Source organism: Akebia trifoliata, chromosome 3 (assembly GCF_017979445.1).
Source record: "Akebia trifoliata isolate Shusen 1 chromosome 3, ASM1797944v1, whole genome shotgun sequence".
Classification (NCBI taxonomy): Eukaryota; Viridiplantae; Streptophyta; class Magnoliopsida; order Ranunculales; family Lardizabalaceae; genus Akebia; species Akebia trifoliata.
In genome coordinates this window covers 41,715,329-41,727,562 of record NC_141377.1, presented here as the reverse complement: position 1 = coordinate 41,727,562, position 12,234 = coordinate 41,715,329, and the positions used below count along the sequence as shown (strand labels likewise).

The 12,234-nt window shown below is 35.8% G+C and overlaps 1 protein-coding gene across 1 annotated transcript; it reads right to left on the bottom strand.

The window, feature by feature from the left end:
* Positions 1-791: 791 nt before the first annotated feature.
* LOC147407038 (scarecrow-like protein 32) lies at positions 792-2,689 on the bottom strand. Its single transcript, XM_086432814.1, has one exon. It carries the CDS (start codon positions 2,272-2,274, stop codon positions 883-885), a length of 1,392 nt encoding a protein of 463 aa, XP_086288940.1. The 5' UTR covers positions 2,275-2,689; the 3' UTR covers positions 792-882.
* Between the last annotated feature and the right edge of the window lie 9,545 nt (positions 2,690-12,234).

Below are 12,234 nucleotides of genomic sequence, written 5' to 3'. Positions count from 1 at the left end.
TTTCAACTAATTACCCCCCCCCCCCTTCAGTTTTTTTTTGAAGATGAACCTTTTGCTTGAGCCTTCTCTCATAGACCTCTAGGAAATGACTTAAATATCATTTTCTTCAACTTCGAATAAAAAACCTCCGAACTTGTCCTCAAAACCATTCATCTTCAAGCCCTTTAATTGTACCATTAACTACTATTTGCCCCCACTACAAGAAAATCCTGTCCCCACCCCTGTTGAACCAGCTTGTACCTAAGTTTAACCCAGAATAGCCACGTCTAAATTAAATTTTCATAATACGATTTGAATTCAAATTACATTAAATAGAAAATATTCTTTTCAACTTCAATATTGGTGTATATGTTCGTTCGAAAACCTAAATATGTATTTACTTTAATTAAAGATAAATCACAAGAAAATTAAAAAGCTTTGATTCTAGAATTGTAATTTCTATTTTTAGTATACCATCTATAGTGTTTTGAAAAGAAAAGAAAAAAGAAACAAGTAGAGAACAAATGTTAGAAATAATTTTTTCTTTGGAGAAAAATTGACTAAAATACATAAGGTTGTAAAAACCATGTTGATCCTAAACAATTCTAGGACAGCAAAATGGAGGGAGATGACAAAAGTTCAAACATAAGATGGAGATTGGTCCATGCCCTTTTAAAAGTAGAAACAAAAAGGAGAGAGAGAGAGAGAGAGAGAGAGAGAGACTGCTGTACTTTCTTAACTCTAACACAAGAAAAAATGGTTAGATGAAAACAAATTAAAACTTTATCAACTAATTAAAAGATTAAACCCTCTCAACATACAATCTATCAACTACTTTTGAATAAGAGTTAACAACTCAAGGACAAGAAGAAGATTAAAGATCATTAAACTGCTAACAAAGATTTAAGAAGGTACCCAAGCAGTAGCAAACACAACATTATGTCCTTTCCATGTGAGCACAAGATGATCATCTTCTTCCTTCTTTAATCCCCACCCTGCTGCATGCTCATCAAGCATGCTTTTCACCTCCATTACTGCATCTTCACTAAATGGGACTCCTCGAAAGCTCGCGTTCCTCATCCGTTGGACCCATTGATTCTTTGGTTCGAGCCGTTCAACTCTCTGCACACCTTCTTGTGCAATCACATTCTCAATCTTCCAACATACATCTGCTTCATACCATTGCCTTTGCTTACTTCCTCGACGAAGAAATGTATCGACTGCATCGTAAGGGATCCATAGAAAATTAAAAGCTGATCTCAACCTACAAACTAAGTTATTCGATGTGAAATCCGCATCTTCATCTACTAGTACAACTATGGTAGGATTTAAATTGCGAAGGGCCTTAAGGAACATGTTACGAAATGAGGATGTCGAAGAAGAATCAAAAGCGTAAGGAGTACTTGGGTTTATACCATTAGGGATGATTACACCTAAGTTTTCTTCTGGTGTGTAGTGAAGCATCATGTGACAGTTTATAACAAGAGCTTCACCTTCACCTCCCTCAGCTAGAACTAGTTGTTGCACTCGAAGTTGTTCGATCAATGAAGCGAACCCATCAGAAGAACTTGAAGGAATTACACTAAATTCCAATCCTACATTACGAGACCTCGCGAAATTCACCAACTTCAGTCCCAATTCTTCATAGGAAAGATCAAGCATGGGTGGTACATCTGCGGTGGAACCCGCCACAGTGAGCTTGATATAAGGAGGTCCCTCGGAACGATTTGCAATTGCATCAATCAAAGTGGGGATTTGCATGCAATGGGTCGAGCTTATATCAACAATATGCACAACGGAGAATCCTTCAATTGCTTCTAATATGGCGGCATTGGCAGCGGAGAAGCCAAAGCGATGCCAAGGGGTGATATCAATGAAGCTAGCGAGCTCGATTGTGGAGAACTTATGAGTGTGTATATTTAGGTTAGCGTTGGCATTCGCCATGGCTGTAAGCATCTTGCAACTTCCTGTCTTGGCTGCACGGGTGATAAGAGCTCGAAGGAAACCACAAGTGAGTCGTTGATTTGAGTCTCCGTCGGGAGGTGCAATGTTATTTAAGACCCATAGAATCTGTTGGGCTAATGTGGCGTCGTTGCTTTCAATTGCATTTGCACAATGAACAAGTAGTTGTTCCATGCAATTGGAGTCACCAAAGCTTGCTAACGCCTTTGGTGTTGGAAAACCAGGCCACGGCCGAGTTAGATGAAGTGGGTTCTTGTTCATGGTGAGATTTGATGAACATGAGATAATTGGAATTTGGTGCAAAGGGGGTGGTGGGGTTTCAGTGAATTGCATCACTGAGGTTTAGAGATAGAGAGAGAAAGAAAGAGAGTGGGGTGTGGAGGGTGGAATTCAGAGAAGGGCAGAGGGAGAAAGAGACCAGACTGGAAATAGTATCATTGGGAAACGATCCAATAGAGTGAAATCAGTATATATATTGGGTAAATTCTGCAAATGAATCAAGAAAATAGACATTTCAGCTTTTTGGAGATTTTTAGTTCTTCCTATGAAAAAGGACTGAACAAAGGAGGAAAACCCCACATTCTAAAATCTCAGTTTTACGTTAAATTTGGAAAAAGAAAAAAGAAAAAAGAAAAAAAAGGGATTAACATTCAGAATGTAAAAAAGATATCAGGCTTTTCAGTTGAACAGTGAGGATACAGATGGGGTGCAATAAGGGTATAGAAGCAGTGTGTGAAGAACCTTTTTAATGGCTACAAAAGGGTCTTTCCTCTTCTTTAATCCTCTCAAGTGTGAGAGAGATGGAAGATATTAAGAGAGAGAAGAGTTGGGTTTCTGTTGGGTTTTGGGGGCATGTGAGGTGGCCGGCTATGGAGTTGTCTGTATGTGGAGTTGGAGTTTTGTCCTGTAATGTGGTGGGGTAGTTGAAGGGGAGTTTGCTTTGGCACACTCACGAGCCATATCATGAACAAATCATTCTTCTGTTTTTAACTTCAATTATTTTGATCTCTTAATAGTTGTCTTGAATTTAGGCCTCACTTGGAAATGTGGCGCGTTTGTGGTGGCAAAATCAAATTTTGGAGAGTGTTTTTAAGAGGTGGTTTTCTAGAAATTACTTCTTTGGACATATAGATAATTATAGACTAATGATTTTTGAACTCAACTTGACAACTGGACTCAAAACTCACTGACATGTCATGCAAAAAGGACCATAGATTCTTTTGCTCAGGATACACAACTACAGATGTTAGGTCAGTTGTGTATCTCGAGGGATAGAATCTACGATTCTTTGCCCATGCCACGTCAGTGAGTTTTTGAGTTTTCTTATCAAGTTGCGTTCAAAAATCAGCACTCATAATTATATTAGAAGTTCTAATTTATTTATTTTTTTGTCAATAAATCAATTCCTTAAAAATATTATTCTAATATGAGTCATGATAATCTGACTACCACGTGGCACACTAAATCGATTCTCCTGATGTGACAAGTTTGGGAGTTGTAGATCTATATGCCTAAAGATACACTGTTCCATTGGGATGCACTTTTTTATGGGAAAGTACAGTTGTGTATCCCGAGGCATACAAATCTATGGCTCCCAAACTTGTCACATCAAGAGAGTCGATTGGGTGTGCCATGTAAGATAAAACACTTTGTCCACAACTTTGTCCATGTTTTTGGTTCTTGAACCCAACTATATATATATGAGTCACGTTCAGCAGCCAACGTTAGGGAACTAACACATTGTTCTATATGACTAAAAAGTTTCGGATTAGGTTGATTTTTTGTAAAGATGATCTCTATGATGAGGTGATCATCCGCACACAAAAAAGATAGTCAAATCTAAAACTTTTAAACCACATCAAAAGCAGTTTAGAATTGTGGACCGTCAATACTTTACCGTAAACCACTTTTCATATTCTTGCAACTATTGAAAGTGGAAAGTGGATTTGAGTTGTACTTGTTTTTGCTCTTCTTAACTTCCCACAAATATCATAAGTAGTTCTATTTTTTTATCAAATAATAATTACATTGCTAAAAATGCTTTTGTGCGTTAAGTGCGTCTCGAATAAGTTCTCAAACAAATACTACTTAGGTTTTAAAGTTTGAAGTTTAAACTTTTAGAGTGTGTTTGATTGTGCATGAAAAATGAGTGGAAAATTCATTTTTCATGTGTTTGGTTTTTTCTATGAAAAATGAATTTCCATCCCAATCCAAAAATCTAACAAAGGTTGATTTCATTTTTTCACCTATCCCTATAAAAAAAATGAAATTCACCCCCAAATCAAAACCCTAATATTCTTCTTCTTCTCCACCACTATCAACTGTCAGGATTGTTGTCATTGTTGTACTCTTTCTCTCTCTCTCTCTCCTCTATTTTTCTTTTCCATATCATTTTCCTTATTGCAATCTAACAATGGAATCAAATTTTCCATGATTACCATTTTTCTCTATTATTTTCCATCAAATTTGAAATCTTGAGATTTTGATTCATATAGGCAAACAGACCCTTAAGATTTTTGGTTTTTTAGATGGTTTAGAATTGTCATACATGGACTAGATTTGTTTTTGATAAGTATAGATGGACTTCGCTGGTTTATAATTTAGAGAGGTAGAGAGAGAAAGAGAATATTTGATTATCATGAATCAGAAAGTCATTTCTTATTGGCCTGACAATGACCAGCCCTTTGTCTTTTTTGATATATGTTTAAGATTTTGGCTGTGGGGGATCTCTCCCTCCAATGTTGCCATGTTTGCCCCTTTACTTGGTTTGTGTACAAGCTAAGAAACATCCTGATTGGTGATTTCTAGCCATTGATTCATATGGACCGGGTGAATAGGTGGGTTCCAAGCTCAAAATGATTAAGTTTAAAGTGTATAGGTTCACCAAGGGTGGCCCAACATTCATGGATCAATAGGAACCAAATTATTTGCCATGTAGCAATTTATGAGGAGTTATGGATCAATCTTAACTCCTCCAATGGTGCATGGAGCAAACCCCCCCTTCTTCTCTTCTCTATTCAACTGATTCTCTCTTTTAACATAATTTTTTCTCAACGTAATATAATGTCACACTGCTTTTAACACAGTACCCAACACACTGCTCTCTCTCTCTCTCTCACGCACAGCATATCTTATCCACCATCAGTTGTGGATATCCAATAGGAATTTGAAGGTAGCATGTAAGAGGATTACAATAGGTAATATCATGTGAAGGGTCCGTATCTATATATATATTCGTCTCTTGAGGAGGTCTTCTTTCCCCACACGTGATACACTCCCTTTTGTACCCCTTGAAGGAGGACTGGTCGTCCATCTCACTTTCCACCAATCTACTCTGTCTTTAAATAGACTACTCAAACATGCCACCCCACCCATAAGGACTGGCCCACCTTTCTCCACTCTTTTTCCTAAGTTCCTATGCTATTTTTCTACATCATCATATCATAATTACCATAATCATCATCATCATTATGAAAACTTATGGTCCCCACTTACATTCTATTCTTCATGACCCTCACATGCTCATGAGTGTAACCATGCATTATCGATTGGGCCCATATGACACACGCACACACGAGATTGGGTTGCATATATAGACCGAAGGACACCTACTTATATGGGTGTTCACATGGCACCCAAACATATGATTGGGTGCCATGTGCTTGTAGAGCTCCAAAATTTTGACAACTATTTTCTTTTTCTTTTTCTTTTAAAAAAAAGATAATTTTCATTGTCGTCAACTCTATTTAAATTTGGGAATTCAGTGGTTGCTCATTTTTTAAGCTTCTTCACTTGATTAAAATGAGGTTTTTTTTAAAAAAATTTTTACACTTTATTTCAAACCATGAACACTAGAGAGCAGAGGTGTCATTTGGCTAATGTGACACTCTATGAGGACCTGAGGGCTCTATATGGTCATTCAGTTTGTATAACCTCTTTCATATTTATAGTGAATGCACTGTGTGTTATGTGCAACTTGGTTCGGTTTGAGGTCAAATTGGAACTAAATTGACATAGGTCAATTCCACTAAATAAGAACGAGAACCGAATCAAATTCCATTGGAACTAAATCGACCCAAACTAAACTAAAGTCGGTTTGGTTTGGTTCTATGGGTTGTCAATATTCTATAAATTATAAGTAATATTTTTTAATGAAAAAATAAATATATAATAAATATAAAATTGCATGCAATAAATCACTAATCAATCCATAAAATGTCACTGGTTTATTCATAAAAAATCATTAATTTATGTCATAATATATATAAGAGTTTAGTTCTATGCAAACTTGATACAAGAACTAAACCAAATTGATCGGTTTTCCATTTTCATAATCCGAAACCAAACCACAACTTGTTCCAAATCACCCCAAAGCTATCGGTTTGGTTTTGCTCTTGGTTTGAACCGGACCAAGTTGCACCCCGTGTGTATTGCCTCAAGACTTACCTTCACATAATGTAGTCCTATGCAAATCCATTATTGTTTCCTAAGTACTATATGTACTATCTGTGAAAATAAAATGAAATAGTAAAGACGACAAAAAACGTACAAAACACAAGGATTTACATGATTCCGCAGTGCGCCTACGTCCATAGATTAAATCAAGAACCATCACTATTTTCTCTTAAATTTTACAACCTTAAAAATCTTTATTTATGAAATCGGGAGTTGCTCAAATGCGTTTATCTCCCAAAAACAAAATCCCTTAGAAATAGAAAATCCTTTAGAAAATATTACACAATTACCCTTTTCGTAATCCTAGGAGGAGGTGTTGCCCCCTCTCCCCGTCCGTTGGCAGGGACGCTACCCCATGCACCCCTGCAATTCTGCGTAGTGCAACAAAATACAAGACATTTCATACACAATACTATCATGATAGAGGCCTTGACTTTATATAGTTGGTGATATGTATTTTGTATTAACATATATGTAATAACTCATTTTACAGTTATAGATGAGCGAAATCAAACAAGAATTAAGCTAGGGTTTCAAGATTAATTTCATAAATCTAAAAGAGGTATATAATTAAAGAAATTTGATATTGTTATTTCTCTCTTAGAGTTAATAAATCACTCTCATCTTGTAGATGCAGGCACACTGCCGAATCTTATAGATCTTGCCGAATTGTGCATTTTTTGTAGTTTGAAATTTACATGCTCATGTTAAACAACATGAACAGATGTATCATCTCATATAAGATGAAAATCATGTTGACGAGTGTAACAATAGATCAACCCCTACTTTCTAAATTTCAAGTCAAACTCTCCAAAGGTACAACAAAAGTTGTTCTACGTAAGAAAGATTCACTATTCAAACTAGGGAAAAAAAAGATTCTAATATAGAAAAGCTGACTCACTTTTTAATAAATAAATAAATTAATAGATCAAGATGTAGTACTTAATTTCAAGGGTTTTGAAAAAAGTATGGATTTCAAGAAGAGTATAAGAAGAATATGAGGGGAAGCATATAAGGAGAATCAAGTAAGTTAAAGCTTTGAGGTTAAACAATTCCTTGTGAGAATTTTGAGGAGGATTCCTAAGCTTGAGAAACAAGGACTAGAAGACACTGTATGCAAAAGTGAACAGTTCAAGCATGCTTTGGATTTTTCTCAAGGGAATTCTCTTGCATCAATGTGTTGTGGTTTTCCTTATATCAAGAGTCAAGACACCATAACAGACAAGACTCTAAACGTGAGAGTAAGGAATGTTAACATGTGCTAAAGATACCCGATCTTGAGGAACTAATTTAATTTATATTTTTAATAAGACAAACTTAGGGTTATTGTTAAAAATTTTAAATAAAAACACATGCGTGCTCTTACCCAAAACATATTGAATCCAATGGTGTAAGACAATGTTCCCGAAAATCGAGATAAGGAATATTAAGGACATTTCCGTTACATGAATTTCAAATAAATTGTGATCACCCATGTGTATTTTGGGTACTATAGCGCTCACCCAATCATTGCTAATAACTTGGTAGTTTTCAACATATGAGATGTATTACATAACTGATCTTTTCTATAGAATTCATGTTAGCATCTAATTAGGGTTTTGCTAATTACTTACCATCTTAATGGTTGACTCTCTTTTGAATGCACATTTATCACAAATTGTTGGTATTTTCTATTAACATTATCAATTGATAATCCGTTAAATACTTTTTGGTAATAGTAGTTGCTTAATTCTTAATAGCTCTAGAGTCATAGGATCCAAAGGTTTGAACAATGCATATCTTAAGATGAAGACATCTAGTCAAGATGTCAAGTTTGAGAATCAACTCGAGCGTAGGGCATAGTGGTCAAGGCCTCCCTCCAAAAAGAGAGAGATCTTGATTAAAGCTGCCTTGTTTTTTTCAGCTTACTGTGTGAGATATGGTGTTCCAAGAGACCAATTGCCTCACCCCTGCTAATCAGACCTATCGGTAAGAAACCTTGTCATAAAAAATAAAGAGAGAGAGAGAGTCCTAAAGCATGAATTGAGTCAATTGGACATATGGTGAGTCAAATGGGTGAACCAAGGGAACCACAATATGGGTGGGATGAGTCATGTATAGTGGAGCCACAATGGTTGTATTGGGCTATGAAAAAAATGGGAGAATGTGAGATTTTGTGGGAAGATGTAAGGGCTGGGTATTTTCTAAGAAATTTTTTGTTTTGGGGATATATTTATCTGAGCAGTTTATGGGGTGATTGGGGAATCTAAAATTCGAATTTTAATTGTGGTCTATAGCCTTGTTAGCAATTCGAAATACGGTAAAAATTTGGTTCGTAGCCTAAAATTTGATAAATAGAAAATATGCGGCATATACTTCATACGTGTATTATCTATTTCATTTCAAAAATTAGTAAATCAAAAATTCGGACATATGATAGTAATAATAATAGTGATGGTGATGATAAAATTGGTGATGGTAATAATGATGGTGGTGATAATGAGGACATTGAGGTAATTGTTTCATTGATTTTTAAAAGAAGACCAAAGTCAAGGGACAAATAATCAATTCGAAAAATTAAGGTTTAATCTCAAGTAAATGTAGAGTGCCAAGTTATTATTATTTTTTAGATAAAATGGACATTTGACAAGTAAAAAAAGTGGATTATTCTAAAATATTGAAGCATGACTGCTTCAAAGTCGACTTGTGTTACACGTCACAACTTACAAGTTTACACTTTGCAACATAAAACAAGTTATAGTTGTATTTTTTTCCACTGAATTTTATAAAATTTCTTAAAAATCGTAAAAAAATGGATTTTATTCTTTTCAAACTTAAAATCCATGAATTATTCAGAATAGTTCAATGATCCAAAAAATAATACTTCGGCCCAATCCAGCCCACACGTGCGGGGAGTGTTGAGTTTAGTCCCTCATCAGACACTGATTGCCTTGTCTCTCTTCTTATAAGCTCTTGAGCCTCTTCACACTCATTATCAATTGGTTTTGAGTTGGACCCCCAAATTTATCACTATGAGAACAACACTATTCTTGCCAAGCAATTTGTAATCACTTCGTGTGAAAACTGAAAATTTTGATAAGAGAATTTGACGGGCCAAAGCCCGCAAATTTTAGAAACCGAAATTTGACAGTCCATGGCTGTTGAAATTTTTGATGTTCCCTAATTCGATGGCTTAGAGCCATCACAATGTGAAAAAAGCCCAAATTTGACAGACCAAGAGGTCGAATTGGTGTCGAATTTTTCATTGTCAAATTTTTTTTTCGATGGGCCGAAACTGTCAAATTAATGAAGGATGAGAGAAATTCGACAGCTCTAAGCTGTCAAATCTGGGAACATGAAGAATTTCGACGATCCTAAACCGTCAAAATTCAATTTCTAAAATTCGTGGGCTTTGGCCCGTTAAATTTTTATGTCGAATTTTCCAGTTTTCACGTAGTGCATCCTCCATTAATTTGACGGTTTCGGTCCGTCAAAAAAAAATTTTGATAATGAAAAATTTAATGGCCTTGGGCTGTCAAATATAGGTTTTTTTCACGTTGTGTTATTTGAGTCAATATTTGTATTATTGGCAACTGATGATGTACTGATGTAGAGAAGGTCTATTGAAATTTAATGCACAAATAAGCTGATCTTATGCTGATTGCCTTCCATATTTTCCTGCAATTTCATTACCTTTACTTATTTTATGGTTATAAGCTGATCTTATGCTGTATGCCTTCCATATTTTCCTGCAATTTCATTACCTGTAACTGATATCCAATGAATGGCGATGGACCTTCAATGTGGGTTCTTTAATTGAGACTTGTATAAGTGGATAGAAAGGTTATAACATGTATTAATTCTTCGGTCAGTGCTTCTTCGGTAATGTTCAAATCTGATGACCACTCTGTGGACAAAGCACTCAATCCTCACGCTCAATTCTTTTAAATGGTCATCTTTTCTTTCTTTTTCGTGAACTAAGAGAAAGTCGATTGAGATATGGTTGGTCATGTCCAACCAAGGCTGATTACAATCCTAATTATAAGGATTTCTCAAGTTGAAGATTCTAAAAGAGAGAGAAGATGACTAAAAACAACCGAATATTGGGGTGGCGAGAGAGGATATGAGCACAATTGAAATATCAGAAGTCATGGCATTAGCCAGAATCAAATGAAATATCTATGTTTAACCCACTCCTCAAATCTCTTCTATCTTCCCTTCCCTTTCCCTATATGAAGTCCCTCGTCCGTTATCTGCCCATGTCCTACCCCACACAACAAACACACATTCAAGTCCACCAAACCACCAGAACCCATGCCCTAGTTTTGATGTTCATAACTGGGAAGCTAAGATAATTGTCTCCTACAAGTGGCATGAATCTGTAAGCAGGGGAAGATTTAGAGTGGGGGCACTTGCCCCCTCAGGAGTTTTCAAATTCTATAGATTAATGTGCAATTGCGACAGATTTTAGCGACGGATAATGAAATTTGCCACTATTGCCCCCACAATTTTTCTTTTCCACTTTTAGTTGCCCCCACAAAAAAAAAAATTCGCTCTTAATTGTCCCCACAAATTTTTTTCTACTCTTGGTTGCCCCCACATGAGCAAAATCCTGGCTCCGCCTGTCTGTAAGTATATATTCAAATTTACGACATTCATATGAGTTTATTTAACAGAATAATGTTCACTAGTCCCGTAACGTACCTGTCTGCCTCTTGACTAATTGTTTCTTATTCTTGAGGCTTTTAGTTGTTCTTTTTTGGTACAATTTTGATCCAACTCAAAATATGAAAGCCTAAAATTTTAGCAAATGAAATTATTTTTTGTTTATTCACCATAAAGATGAACAGCTGAATTAAATGGTTCAAAAAATGCATTTTGTACATGACCAGACAGACGAAGAATGGTAGGAAATTGGGGAAGAAGACATGATAACTGAGATAAAACGTGGGAACATTAAAAGAAGCAAAATAGATTTTTAATTTTCATCAAATAACACCATGAAATTATAATTTTATGTATGACATGAACATATAATATAGCATTGGACACTCAAAGCCTAGTTGTTTGGACGTGAAAAACGTAAAACGTGGCCTGACATCAATCTAATTTACTCCTAGGATTGCTGTATTTTAAAACCAAGCCAACTGATGGTTGGAACCCAGTAGAGTTCATTAGGGTTCTGTAAATCATGAGCTTTTAGCACTAACGATCACAAATTACATGAACTGATAAAAATACATGTCATACCATATATTTTATTTTTTAAACCATTCAAATACTGAAAATATTATTTGCATTAGATGCAGATATGATCTTCCCCGGGGGGGGGGGGGGGGGGGGGGGGCATCGTAACAATGTGATGGCGAGAGCATGTAACAGGAAACTCAAGGTATAAGGTGCAATCTCAGTTGACAAAAACATGGCTCCATATGCCTTTTTTTCACTCACGTACCTTAAAATATATAGTAAAATCTATGCAATCTCTTCCTTTATTCATTTATTTATTTTCTCCATCCAGGAGAAGATCTACAACACAAAAAATGAGACAAACAAGAAAGACATTGACAATATGAAACTGGAGGATTACCACCCAATTGATCCAGTTCCAAGTTCAAAGCCCACCATAAAAAATGGACCGATCGACCATGTCACTCCTCTTATACCTTATATTCCTAAGCCGGTGCCTACAAGTCAGCCGAACCATGGCGATTCTCCTTTGCCTAATTAAATCCGTGAGATGCAAATTGAAGGAGACTATATCGCCGAATTAGCTATGCTAAAACTAAATAATGTAATATCTTAGTTTGTACTTTGTACAGGACGCTTAGTACTTCGTTACATATCAGGTTTATAATA